This window comes from Phascolarctos cinereus, unplaced genomic scaffold (genome assembly GCF_003287225.1).
Source record: "Phascolarctos cinereus isolate Bilbo 61053 unplaced genomic scaffold, phaCin_HiC Scaffold_4;HRSCAF=312, whole genome shotgun sequence".
NCBI lineage: Eukaryota > Metazoa > Chordata > Mammalia > Diprotodontia > Phascolarctidae > Phascolarctos > Phascolarctos cinereus.
Window position 1 is genome coordinate 508,063,531 of NW_027555847.1, and position 15,074 is coordinate 508,078,604.

The 15,074-nt window shown below is 38.7% G+C and overlaps 1 protein-coding gene across 1 annotated transcript in view; it reads left to right on the forward strand.

Annotated features, from left to right (window-relative positions):
* Nucleotides 1–13,805, forward strand: part of SMCHD1 (structural maintenance of chromosomes flexible hinge domain containing 1) — a 234,804-nt gene extending 220,999 nt beyond the window's left edge. Inside the window, exon 48 of the mRNA XM_020970644.2 lies at nucleotides 13,558–13,805. Coding sequence (XP_020826303.1) covers nucleotides 13,558–13,621 — 64 coding nt within the window. The 3' untranslated portion in view covers nucleotides 13,622–13,805. The remainder of the gene's footprint in view (nucleotides 1–13,557) is intronic.
* The last annotated feature ends 1,269 nt before the right edge of the window (nucleotides 13,806–15,074 follow it).

Genomic DNA, 15,074 nt, shown 5'->3' on the forward strand with positions numbered 1-15,074 from the left:
CTCTATCCACTGTGCTACCTAGCTGCCTCATAATGATCTCTTAATTGCCAAATCTAATGCTCTTTTTTCTCAGTTCGCATCCTTCATGATGTCTCAGCTGTATTCAACATTGACAACCAACTTCTCCTCCTGGATACTCTTTCCTTGCTGTGTTTTATGACAGTATTTTTTCTTGGTTTCCCCTCCTTTTTGTTTGACCACTATTCACTTTCCTTTTCTGGCTTATCATCCATGTCATGCCTTCCAACTGGGCATATTCTCCAAGGTTGTCTTGATCACTCTTTACTCTCTCTCTCTCTCTACACTCTCTCTCTGGGTAGTCCCACTGGCTCCCATGACTTTAATTATCATCTCTATGCAGATGACTCTCAGAGCTACATAACTAGACCCAGTCTTTACCCTGGGTTTCAGTAACAAATTGCCAGCTGGCTTTGGAACACTTCAAACTGGATATCCCGGAGGAATATCTTTCTCCTAAAACCTACTCCTCTTCCAAATTTCTCTTTCTGTTGAAGGCACTACCATTCTTCCAATATCCTCATTTTATAACCTCAGTGTTATCACTGATGTGTCGTTCTTTCTTACTCCACATAACCAATTAGTTGCCAACTCTTGTTATTTCTAATACCACAGTATGTCTCACATCTGACCCCTTCTCTCTACTCATACAGCCATCGACTTAGTTCAGAACCTTATTGTCTATTACCTACATAATTGCAAAGCCCTCCTAATTGGTCTCCCTGCCAATATCTCTCCCCACTCCAGTCTATACTCTTCATAGCTAGCAAAACGATTTTCCTTAGTTTAGATCTTACCTCATTACTCTCCTATTCACACTAATGACAACTTATTTCCTCTAGAATCAAATAAAAACTCCTCTATTTAACTTTTTAAGCCCTTGATAAACTGACTTCAACTTATCATTCTATCCTCATTGTACCCCCTCCTGAATCCTGCAGTACAACCAAAGTGGCCTTCTCTCTATTCGTTACACATGACAGGCCCTCTCCTGTCTCCACTGGCTATCCTCCATGCCTGAAATTCACTCTCTGCACACCTCCATGTCATAGAATGAATCCCTCTCTTCAAGACACAGCCCAAATATTACTTTCTACATATAGCCTTTCCTATTCCCCATAAATGCTAGTGTTCTTCCTTCCCAACTGACTTGTATTTCACTACTTCACATTTATTTGTATTCATTTATTTGTATATACTTACATATGTGTTTGTTGTCTTCCCCTTTTGGAATGTAAGCTTCTTGTAAGAATTGTCTTATTCTTTGTACTTGTATCCTTGTCTTCAAGACTAGTACCACCTTCTAAATGAAGTCTTTCCTGAACTTTCCAACTGTTTGTGTCTTCCCTTTCTATTTTGCATTTAATTTTTCTCTGAAGAGGTGAGAATGTGATGCAGTTGCAGAATTTGGTCATGGATAATGAGGCTATGATGTGATAACAAGGTATTAAACTAACTGTAAAATTTTGGCCATACCTTTATAAAGTAGGAATGAATCCCTTGAGTGACTCAAAAGGGAAAAACAGTTCTGGTTGAGAAAATAAATTAGCCATGGGCCTCTGGGGGATTCAAGATAGTTCCAGCCCAGGATCCAGAAGTGGAAGAAGAACCAGGACCTTTAGAGGAAATCTCTCTTGGTGAAGAGGAGGTTTCTCTCTTCTCCTTCCAACCGTATTAGCTGTAATACATTGAAGTGGAGCTTCTTGACTGGTGGAAAACACTGAACTAGCAGGGAACAGAACCATATTTTCCAGCTATCAAGAAGGAGGCTTTTGAGGAGGGAAACACCTTCAAAGAGCAAGGCCCTGGCAGCTGAGAAGAGAACCAGGTGTGGAGAGGAACAGCCCAGTATATAAAAATTAAGTGTAGTCTACCCAGTAGAGACACTGCACCTATAAGAATCTGTAGGACTCTGGAAAGAGGATTTCTACGCCCTGTCTATGGTACTAGGAATTGTGAGCTGCCTTTGCTACTCATGTGCCTCATACACTGTACTCTAAGTTTGAGCCCAGTCTTTATGTGGGTGCTGTGCATTTGTGGGAGACTGTGGCCCCACTCTATGGAGGGAAATGAGGGATGTTTTGTAGCTACTGGTTTTTTTACCATGCTATCTTAGTAAATTCTTTACTCAGAGCTTATTATGTCTATCAGCTGATTGTTATTCAAAAACACACCCCACCAGGCAACCTTGACTTGGATGGCTGCCCCGTTTTCTGAGATCTCTAGTTCTAGCTAGAGATGAGTAAACAGGAAATCTCTCATTATTTCTTCTATTTCAAATACCTGGGTGGTAAGGAGCTGGTAGGGCAACTAGGTGGTACAGTGGATAGAATGCTGGGCCTTGGGTCAGGAAGATTCAGCTTCCTAAGTTAAAATCTAGTATCATACGCTTACTAGCTGTGTGACCCTGGGCAAGTCACTTAACCCTGTTTACCTTAGTTTCCTCATCTGTAAAATGAGCTGGAGAAGGAAATAGCAAACCACTACAGTATCTTTGCAAGAAAAACCCAAATGGGGTCATGAAGAGTCAGATATGACTAAATGAATGAACACCAACGAGGAACTGATAAGGCAGCCCTGTTCCTTCCCCCTCCACCATCATGTTGTCATTGTCTTACTATCTCTGGCTGCTGGTTTTTTGTGTTTTTTTTTTTTTTTGCAAGTCCAAGGTTCTGGGACTTTCACTTAAAATTCGTGATCAAAAATTATTTTTATAGATCACAGTTTACATATTTAAATGATTGCATAATGGCATTGTGAATAAATAGCTAACTGTGAAGCCAAGAAGACTTGAATTCAATCTCTACCTCTGATATATTCTGATTGTATGATCTTGGACGAGTCATCTGACCTATCAGTGCCCACAGCAAATCTCTCAGATTAGAAATTGCAGAGGAGATGCTGACCAGGGCTTTCTGATTTGGGAGTTCCCTACACCAATAAAATTACAAGTCTCTTCCCTGTCTATATGACACTGTCCGGATAGTACCTATCCTATGTCTTGTTACTTGGTTGTGTGAATAGAGACCAATAACATGTTAATAGTTGAATGGAAAGGATTAGAAGAAATAGCAGGAAGTCTAACATCATGTACCAATAAGTGTTCACCTCTAACAGAGCATCAGGGATTTTAGATCTGGAAGAAACCTTAGAGATCTAGTTCATTTAATCAGTTTACAAATAATTAAACTTGATGAGGTCCCTTCTAGTTTGAAATTGATGATCCTGGGAGGCCCAGAATGGTCGTGACTTGCACAAGGTCACACAGGTAAGCAAGGAGAGTTAGGAGTCAAACCTTGATCCTTTAACTCCAAATTCCAGTAGTCTATACTGTAAGCACACCAACTGTAACTAATCCCATCCAACTCAATTTGTTCAAATTTGATATTGTATTTTGATTTGTATGTGTATCTTTAGAGGAATAAGCAAACTTGTTCAATTTAGTGAGATAATAATGTATGATTGCTAAGTGATGAGATTCATTTCTGTAAGCTACATAGGAAACTAGGTTTATAACTTTGTTTGTCATAACCATAAAGAATATGGACATGTTACATAAGGTTATGCAGCTTCAGAGAGCAAAAGCTAAAAAAAATGATCCTCATCAGCCACTATCACAATGAAATTGTTAACCACACCTCTGTGAATGGTGCTGGGTCCTTCCCTTTCCCCACCCCCTTCACTAGTTCATCCCAGGCTTTCCCTCATTCCAGGGTGAGTAATTTTGGAACTGTAATTCTAGAGATCTTGGAGCGATGCTTTACTATTTAAACAAATGGGGATTGGCTGATTCTTAATTAATAGCTAATAGGCTTTTGTCACTTTCCCTAATTTAGCTTCATATTTTTTGGTCTTAATTCCTAGTGTGTCATTATACTGAGAATCAGCTGTTTTCTATTGTAGAAATTTGTTGAAATATTGTTCTTTTTAACTCAAGGCCTATTTGGTGGGTGAGGGTGAAGGAAAATTAATAATAGAGGGGGTGGATGATTGAACATTTTCAGAAGATTCATCTCCAGAGACCCAATCCAATTCAATCCAATCCATTCAAACCTTGATTAAATGTCTGCTACTTGCAAGGAACTGTGCTAGTTGCCAAGAATACAAAAAAAAAAAATCTCTGCTTTCACAGAACTCATATTCTACTAGAACGGCAAACATGTAAATGGACCAATACCTATAATATTACTTGAGGAGGGAAAAAGTCTTAACAGTTAGGAAGATCAGGAAAGTTTCCCATAGAGGCTGTCACATAAGCTGAGCCTTGAGCTCAGGATTCTAAGAGGTGGAGGTGAGAAGGTAGTACATTTGAAGCAGAGACAGCCTGTTCACAGGCTTGAAAATGAAAGACGGAATGCTGCCAGGAAGTTGGCTAGTTTGGCTGGCATGTACCATGCAGAAAAGGAGGTGACATGAAATATGACCAGAAAGGTAGAAAGGAACCACATTGTGAAGAATTGTAAATGCCATGCTCAGGAGTTTGTCTTATCCTAAAGGTAATAGGGAACCGTAGAATAAGAATTTATTAGACTTGTGCTTTAAGGAAAAAAAAAACTTCGTTAAAAAGCAAGTCCAAATTTCTCAACTGACAGATTATTTTAAATTTCATATGAGGTTAATGCTTTTATTATTTTTCAAACACACATTACACATATAGTTTTAATCTAAAAGATTATGGTAGGGAAGGGAGAGCAGGAAGGAATTGTGTTCAATTTTCAGAACCTGTTAACCTCAGCCAGTTCTGATTTAAACTTATAACAACCAACTATATAAGGAAGCAAATATTAGATTTAACATATGCTAGAAATAAAACATAAGGAGAGATTTATATAATTTGCCTACTGATAATTAAAACATAGAAAAACTCAAGGTTTGCATATTTTCTCTTTTATTTTTTTTTAAAAAGTGTTTTCTGAATGACTTTGGATCACACAGTGGTAAGAGAGACTGGCATTCTTCATTGGAGCTTTTGGATTTAAGTGGCTTCCTTGAGCAGTGTCATCTGCAGAAATGTCTGCTCAGAGAAGTTTGCAAGAAAGAATTGTATAGACTTTCTAATCAACAAAAGAACTTAGAAAAAAATTTTTTTTCTCAAAATAGCACTTGAGATACCTTATCTTACTAAGTTTGTAAAATGCCCTGTTCCTCATTGTGGAAAAAGAGCTAGATAACTATCTTGGAGACAAAAGATTTTATCTAGTTGCTTATGTTTGCCAAAATGAGAAAGGGTGTGTGTGGGGATTGGGGGGGAAGGAGTGGATTTGGCTTCTGAAATAAGGAAGGATCTACATTGCAGAAAATGCATTATTGTCTGGAAAATATTGTCGCGTCGGTATGTATCTGTTTCTTACAATAGTGATGGGCTCTATAGTTAGGGAGAGATAATTTAAAACCTATCTCAGACAGCTATGAGGTTTACCCATGAATTCAGTTCATATGCCCCCTCTCATTCTGTAAGTCAGTGGCCAAATTTCTTGGAACTGAATGTACCAACATTCCTCAAGTTTTAGGCAATACCCAAGACAGCAGATGGAAAATTTTGCTAACTAAAGAAAGAGATACACAAAAGCAATTTATGCCTGGCTAATAAGGAATTGCATTTAGAATAAATAAGACATTATGTTCAATCAATATACTATCTTTCGTGTGTGATTTTTTTCTATAAACTTGAATTTTAATTCTTTATTCTGTTTTCTTCTCTCTTTGAAATGCATTACTTTAATGTAAATTCTGTGTCTTACTAGACTGTACAGTTTTATTCAGCTTGAAGTTTGCCTTTCAAAAGGACAGATGCAAAAGGAGAATTGGTCATAAGGTCATAAGCAAACTAAAATATATTGGTCTGGAGCATATTATTAGATTGATTGAAAAGTCAAGTTGTCCATCAGTTGAGGATTGACCAAACAAGTTGTGGTACATAATTGAAGTGGAATATTACCAAGCCTCAAGACCTCATGAAAATGGCTAATTCAGAAACGCGTGGTTAGACTTATATAACCAGTATAAAGTGAACTAAACAGCACCAGGAAAGCAGTATACACAATGACTACCACGGTGTAAATGGAAAGAACAGAAACATCCAACAAACCCCTAAATGCTGTGAAATTATAATGACCAAGCTTGGCCTTGGGGAGACAATGAGAAAATTCACCTACCTCCCTTCTTTTTTCAGATATGGGAGACTCTGGACATGGGGTATTTCATTTATTGTGAGACTCAGCTTATGCGCTGGTTGATTTTGCTAAACTAATTTTTTTTCTCTTTTATTCTTTGTAACAAGATATGACTCACTAGCAAAAGGAGGGCAGAGTGATATATTTGGAAATGAAGATGATATAAAAATAAAAGATATCAATAAAAATTTAAAATAATTAGAAAAATCAATTGTGACGAATAGGAAAATGGTAAAACAGCCAGATCTGTGACTCTTCTCTTTCCCTATACAAGCTTTGTGAGAAAGGGGAAAGGGTTCAAGGTTCAAAAGGAAAGAGAAGGCAGCATGATGTCCTGGAAAGAACACTGTGTTTGGAGTTAGGATATTATAGAATTATAGGTCTAGAGCAGGAAGAACCTGCAGCATTTGACACTGTTGATCGCCTTTGCCTTCTTATCTTGCCTACTATCACCCTTCATTAGATTTTCATGATTTTCTCCAGATTCTCCTTCTATAAGGTCTTAACTGTTCCTTCTCAGTCTCCTTTGTTGGCTCTTTATTCGCTATCAATCAACACTTATTAAGCACTTACCATATTCTAGGCACTGTGCCTAAAAAAGAAAAATGGCAAAAGATATAGTCCTGACCTCAAGGAGTTTACAATCTAATTGTTATACCCACTAATGGTTGTTATGTCAAGGTTCTGTCCTGGGTTCTTTTCTCTTTTCCCTCTATACTTTCTTGGTGACCTCATCACCTCTCTTGGCTTCATTATCATTTCTATCCAAATGATTCCCAAAGCTATAATATCTAGCCCCAGTTCCTTTGTTGAGCTTCAGTCCCATATCATTAACTGCCTTTTGGATATCTTGAATCATATGTCCACTAAGCATCTTAAACAAAGCAGGTACACAACAGAACTCATCATTACTCCCAAACCTTCCCATCTCTGCTATGTCTTTATTACTGTTGAGGACACTGCCATCCTTCTAGTCACCTGGGTTTGTTACCTGTTAAAGTTTCACCTTTAGCTCCTCACTCACACTCACCCCCCCCATACCCATTCCATTGCCAATCTTGTCACTTCTACTTTCACAACACCTCACATCGACATTCCTTTCTCTCTAGTTACACAGTCTCAACCATAGTTAAGATCCTCATCACCTCCCACCTGGACTATTGCAGGAGCCTTCTAACCAGTGTTCCTCAAGCTTCAAGCCTCTCCCCCTTCCAATCCAGGCTTCACTTTACTGCGAAGCTGATTTTTTCATTTCTTTTTTTTGGCTAGGCAATGGGGTTAAGTGACTTGCCCAAGGTCACACAGCTAGTAAGTGTTAAGTGTCTGAAGCCGGATGTGAACTCAGGTCCTCCTGACTCCAAGGCCGGTGCTCTATCCACTGCGCTACCTAGCTGCCCCCCAAAGTTGATTTTTCTAAAGCATACGTCTAGCCAAGTCACCCCCTCCTTCAGTGATTTTCCATGGCTCCCTAAGACCTCCAGGTTCAACTATAAACTCCTGTTTGGCATTTCAAGCTCTTCATAACTTTTCACCCTCTTATCCTTCCAGTCTTTTTACATTTTTTTCTTCCATGTACTTTACTTTTCAGCAATACTGCTATCCTTGTGGTTCCTTGATACCCCACTTCCTTTCTTGTCTGCTGTTCCAGGAATGCTCTACCTGCTCCCTCTACCTCTCTGTTTCCCTGACTTCTTTAAAGACTCAGCTCAAGTATTGGCACAGCTGCCAATGCCTTTCCCTCTCTGAAGCCCTTCCATTTAGTCTGTAGATGTCTTTAACAAAAGACCTGGGTTTGAATCGTGGTTTTGCTACTTATTACCTATGACTTTGGGCAACTTACCTCACTTAACTATGCCTCAGTTTCCTTATCTGTGAAATGAGCATCATAGACTGAGAGCTAGAGGAGATTTTAGAGGTTGTCCAAGTCCTTCATTTACAGACTAGAAAACTGAGTCGCAGGCATGGGAAGTTAACTTGTAGGTCCTAGGTCACATAAGCATCAGCCAGCGGCCACTGACTTTAAAAGGCTTTAATGCTCATGTAAAGTGCCCTGTAAACTGTGATGTGTTATAGAAGGGTCAACTACTGTTATTATGGAAAGAAAGTGCTTTTGCACCTAGCTAGTTTCAGTAATTGCTTCCTGATCGCTTACTCAGTAAGTAGGGCATCCATAATAGGGAGACAGTGTAGATTTATTCCTTCACGGTGGTACAAGTCTACACTATATGAGCTGTTTTTAGTCTTTACCAGCCCTAGCCGTTCCACAACCATTTATTCTGCCATGATGTGGAGAAGTACTGAGGGAGATAGAGAGATGTTCCAACCTTACGCTATCAAGTTTTCATTAGGTAAGCTTATTTCAACCCTTAGCTATTTAAAATTATTCCCTTCGATAATTGAATGCATTTTTTTTCTGCTTACATTTCCAATTACTCCCCAAGCAGGACTCCTAACATTCTCTGCAGGGAAATATTCTCAAAAAGACATCAAAAGCAGGGGTGGGTTTCTGTTTTTGTTTTTGACACTCAAATTTCCCCAGAGTACCCGGGCAAATAGTAAGAGAGGAAAAGAGTCCACGATGGCCTATTAGTCAGGCCACACCCCCTTATTCATCAGTAACTTTAGACTGTTGCTTGAGCAAAAGGTAGCTAAATGGCATGGTGTATAGCATGCTGGGCTGAAATCAGGAACACCTGCGTTCAAGTTCATCCTCTGGCACTTAATATCTGTATGATCCTGCATGAGTCACTTAGCCTCTATTTGCCTTTGTTTCTTCATCTACAAAATAAGGATAATAATAGCACCTACCTCCCAGGGCTGTTGTGAAGATTAAATGAGATAAGAAATGAAGCTCAAAATAAAATAACCTTTGTAAAGCACTTTGCAGACTTTAAAGTATTATTATTATTATTATTATTATTATTATTATTATTATTATTAACAAGAAAAGTAGGGAGAAAAGAATCTTAGAATTCTAGAATTCTACTGAATGCTACTAGAATGCTGGAGTGAAAGAGGTCCAGTCAAAATTCTCTCAAAACCATGAATCTTATTTACAACATCCTGACAAGGAGTCATACAACCTCCTCTTGGAAAAGGAAAAACAATTTTTCCTGTTGGAAAAAATCCTCTAGTGATGAGGAACTCATTAGCCTCATAAACATGACTGGTGATTAAGGACAATTAATAGGAGATGAAAGAAAGAAAATACTTGGGGTAGAAAAAGGCATAGTCAACCACAATTCTGTGCTGCAATCAAGCAAAATAATTCACCAATGTCAGCAATTTCTAGAGGATTAGGAAGAAGAAGCCAGGAGAGAAAGGCCAGAATAGTAGTAAAGCTAGAGAGGGAGACTGGGTAAATAACAGGAAAACAGCACAAGATGCCAACAGATAACAGTTTTCATTACACAAAAGCTATGCCTGAGACATTTGTTTTTAGTGGTACTGTGCTTAGGCATGCCCCATCTTTGTTTAGCTATGTTTGTAAGCCAAGTATCTCTCCCAATATCTAACACAATCACATACTGATTAATAAATATTTGTTGAATGAATTAATAAATGGCAAGCATAGTTTTTCTTCCCCAAGGCCTTTTTTTGGCAACGTTAAAGAATCTATGACAAAGATAAAAAATAAACTCTTAAATCAGATACATATTCTGATATGTTAACATTAGAACCTTTTAAAAAAATGTTTTTTATTGATTTTGATATGAAAGAGAGCATGGTAGAGTGTCAAGGCAACTGACCTTAGGAGTTTGAATAAACTGGGTTCTGGTCCTACTTCTGACCCACACTGGCTGTGTGATCTTGGGCAAGTTGGTAAACCTCTCAGTGTCCCAGGCCATTCTCTAAAATTATATTTTATGGAGAAAATGCCAGTTGCATTGGCTGAAGAAGTTTCCTCACTGGGGAACTCCTTCCACCAATAAAATCACAGGTCTGGACCTGAACTCCACTCCCCAACCCTTCACACAGCATTTCTATAAAGTTTATTTCCCTAACATGGGAAATGCCATCCTGAGTATCCCATCTTTATTGAATTTGCTTTAAGTAATAAAGTATGGCTAGCTCTATTTGAAGGGCAAAACCTGTCCTAGGTAGCATTGTTCTGAGCATTCTAATATTCTTTTACATTCTAAAATAGTTTTTGAAATGATGTTCAATCCTATGAGCATTTATTTATTAAACACCTACTAGATGTTCAAAATAAACCAATTCCACAACTAGGTGGCGCAGTGGATAGAGCACCAGCCCTTGGAGTCAGATCAGACACTTGACACTAGCTGTGTGACCTTGAGCAAATCACTTAACCACAATTGCCTCACCAAAATAAATAAATAAATAAATGAACCAACTCCACCTTAAGCAGCAACTCACCAACATGTTTTCTTTTGTTTTGTTTTTTAAGTTAATAGATGTTTTTCTGACTGATCTTTACCTGTTTAAAAATGATTTGCAAAGAGGAAGCATCATTCTTTTCTTCTTTAGAAAGAAAGCTGGCAAGGTTGCCTTGTTAAAACTTAGTGCTTTTGCAGTGTTTGGATTGTTATTGGCTATTTAGTACAGTTAAAGGCAGCAGTGACATGGACGGTGTAAGTTTGAATCCTTGTTTGGCCTCCCATTACCTCATCCATCAGGGTGAGACAATGTTGTGGATAGATATCACATGCTTAACCTAGGAAGAAGGCCCATTTTACTCGGTGCTCTGACTTGACTGGAGTTTGGAATCCTGGGGAAGAATATGGAAAAAGTCACTGTTGGCAGCCTCATTTGGAGGGAGGTTTTTTTTCTTCCTCCAATTCACTTTGATCACTTAGGAGTGATTCCATCAATTCACTTAGGAATAAAAGAAAATAGAAGAAATGGAAGATCCCTGGAGATACTCTTTACCAAATCACTAAAGCTTTTATGAAAACAGAGCTGATATGGTTCCGATGAAAGCTTCAAAGAGGTTCAGATTTATGTAAGCTGTACCAGTTGGTTAAAAGAAATAATAAATAAATAAAAACCATTAAAACTTTTTTTTTTTTGCTCTCTGTTCACATGAAGGTTAATGTTTCTTGGTCAGCCTTTACTAATCCCAGTTCTTCCACCACTGCTGCTCTTCCTCCTTAGGCTATGTAGTTGTTAGTTTGGCTAACTGATTCAGACGGAAGGAAGACACATACTAGCAAGCTCCTATTTTTAGGAGACTTTTATCTTGGGAGAAACAGGATGGCAGAGTGGATGGAGACATGTGCTCCACACGAGAACCATGGAGACCTGGGTTCAGGTACTGCTTCTGACATACATAGGTTGTGTGACCCTGGAGGAGTCAGTCGACTTGTCAGAGCTCTAGACGAATCTCGAGGATTATAATTTGCAAAGAATGTGCCAACTTACATTGACAGAGGAAGTTTCCTCACCTGGGGTCTTCCCTAGACCAGTGAAATCACCGGTATAGTGCCTATCCCTTATATTAGCACTAATGTGATTTACAAATGAAGTCTTTGGCTTAGTTATGGAAGAAACTGGAAGCAGTTTTTTTAATGAAATCAATATGTTTGCCCTAAAGGGAACTGGTGGAGAAAGAGGGGACTACAACATATCTTACTTAGCATTGTAGGTACATAATTTTTCTTTCTTGGAAAAGTATAATGTTAAAAAAAACCCTACTTTGATACATGTAACTTGACAGCTAGTAATGTGAAGGACTCTTTTTGTTCTGGAACCTGCTAGAACAGATTTCCTGAATCTTCTCTCTGTCTATACCCAGGGGTACTAATACCAATGTGCTCAGAAAAAACAGCCCTGTAGAAGTATATGTGCTGATTATTTGGGTTTTTATATTTTAAAAGATAGTTTGAACTCTGAGGTAACACCTGACACCTATCCAATTGCTAATATGATAAAAAAAAAAAAGAAAATGATAAATGTTGGAGAGGATGTGGGAAAATGGGAAAGCTAAGGTATTGTTGATGGAGTTGTGAACCATTCTGGAGAACAGTTTGGAGCTATGCCCAAGGGGCTAGAAAACTGTGCATACCCTTTGATCCAGCAATACCACTTCTAGGGCTGTATCCTAAAGAGATCATAAAGAAGGGGAAAGGACCTACATGTACAAAGATATTTATAGCAGCTCCTTTTGTTGTGAGGAATTGGAAGTTGAGGGAATGCCCATCAATTGGGGAATAGCTGAACAGGTTGTGGTATATGTGGTATATGTGATAGAATACTTTGGTACTATAAGAAATGATGAGCAGGTGGATTTCAGAAAAACCTGGAAAGACTTACGTGAACTGATGCTGAGTGAAGTGAGTAGAACCAGGAGAACATTGTACACAGTAACAGCCACATTGTGCGGTGACCAATTTTGACAGACTTAGCTGTTCTCAGCAGTGCAAAGATCTAAGACAATTCCAAAAGACTCATGATGGAAAATGCTATCCACATCCAGAGAAAGAACTACGGAGTCTGAATGCAGATGGAAGCATACTATTTTCTCTTTTTTGTTTGTTTTTTCTTTCTCGTGGTTTTTCCCTTTCGTTCTGATTCTTCTTTCACAACATGACTCATGTGGAAATATGTTTAATATGATTGTACAAGTGTAGCTTATATCAAATTGCTGACTGCCTTGGGGAGAGGGAAGGGGAAGGAAGGGGGGAAGAGAGGGCAGGAGGGAGAAAAAAATTTGCAACTCAAAACTTTATAAGAATGAATGTTGAAAACTAAAAATAAATTTTAAAAAATAAGTAAAAAAATTTTTTTAAAAGATAGTTTGTAGTCAAATGAGGAGCAGCTGTTGGTTCTCCCTTACTTTTCCCTGCTTAGGCCACGCTTGGAGCTGTAGCTCCCACCCCTGGGGAATACAGACCCCTGGGAGGAAATGGAGTTTCTGCAAGTGGTCAGTAAATGCATATGCACCTTTATTTACTGCCCCAAACATATAGTGTAACTGTATACAAATGACATTCTTGTCAAAGGTTGAGATGACAGAAATCTGAAAAGATTTGCTTAAACTGTGGATGACAGTGAAGATCCATAAAGATCTTGGGCTAGAACTTTGGGCCAAATCTTTTTTTTTTTTTTTTGCTTTTTTGGTGAGGCAATCGGGGTTAAGTTACTTGCCCAGGGTCACACAGTTAGTAAGTGTCATGTGTCTGAGACTGGATTTGAACTTATGTCCTCCTGACTCTAAGGCCACAGCTCTATCCACTGTGCCACCTAGCTGCCCCCAGGCCAAATCTAACAAGATGAAATTGAATGGGCATAAGTGTTCAATAAAGTCTCACATTTGTACTGATAAAATTAACTCTGCAACTGCAAGATAGGGGAGATGTCACTAAATGGCAATTGTACTGAAAAGAGAATTTTTTTTTTTCAGCTGGTTCAGTGCCTTTCTACAGAACCCAGAGCAAGTGATGAATTCCTTCGGCCAACTGGAATAGACTTCCTGTCTGGGTATCATTTCATCTCATCCAGTGGCTTTCAAAATGTTTCTTACTTAGTCTAAGGTTTTTGATTGATTGAATGATACATGTTTTTACCTGTGAGAGGTATTGGACTAGGATTATATCAGGGATGGGCTAGACCCAACTTGTACTGGCTTGGGAGAACTGGTTGTTCAGTTTTTTCACAATGAACATTTATCTCAGAAATCAGTAAATGCTACAAAATAAGGGCTTGATTTATTGTTTTATTAATTATCATTTTAGACTTAAGAAAGTGATGGAAAAAATGTTAGTAATGTAAATTAAACTTTAAAATATGTCATGCATACTTCCCCCACCTTGTCCCCCCACACCCCCAGCTGGTTGTTAAACATTTACCAACACATCCATCAAATGCACTTCAAATATTTGTCATTTAGGGACATAATGGTCTCTTTTAGGGTTCAGATTAAAAGTCACTTTCCTGGTTGCTCTAAACAGTAGAGTAACCATTAGTTTACTCTCAGTCAGCTTAGCTTCCTCTCACTAATGCCAGTTACACAAAAGAAAATCACAAATAGAGAGCAACATGTTTATCAAGGAAAATAGTAAAACAGATATCAAAGAAATGATAGATTAGGGTAGATGATAAAATATAGGAGGGTAAATTAGTTCTTTGACTCGGAAGCAAAATGAAATCTGGGCTTGACCGAGGATGGAACAAATTCACCAGAGAAACCTGCTCTAAGCAGTCACTAGGGATACAGATGCTAGGAATCAAGGGCCATGTTGAGGAGGGCAGACTTGCCCGTGTTTGTGGCTTTGGGGATTCCGCTGAGTAATTCAAAGGTTTGCCTATTCTCTGGCCTGTGTCTCTCTAATTCTGCTTCTTTCCATAGTCTCTTCACACATAACAAGCATCTCAGGCTCCAAAGTCTCTCCGTAAATAAGGAGTCACTTCTCCCTCTGTATATGCAGAACACCATGTTACAGGGCTATCCAGGGTACCGTCATCCTTCCAGTCATCCTGGTTCTCACAACTTGAGTGTCATCTGAAGGAGGAGTGGGGTGTTACAGATAAGAAATGAACACGGGGTAGTTTGAGGAATTGGTACCCTAGCACCTGGAAAATGAAAGAATATTTGTAAAGCATTCCTTCTCTCCCTTCTCTAGCATTTGGAAGAATCCAGAAAGGCTTCATGAATATAGTACTTTAACCAAGTCTTGAAGAAAACAAAGGATTCTGAGAGACCGAGGAGTACATACTAGGAATGCTGGACAGCCATTGTGTGACAGGTCATGTGAGGAGGGGAGCAAAGGCAAAGAAAACAGAAAAAGGGCTGGGTTAGGAAGAGCTTTGAATGCCGAACACGGTAGTTTATAGTTAATCCTCAAGGCAATAGGGAGCCATGGGAGTTTTTTGAGTGGGGAGAGTATGTGACCTGGTTAGGAAAATTGCTTGGGTAGTTAT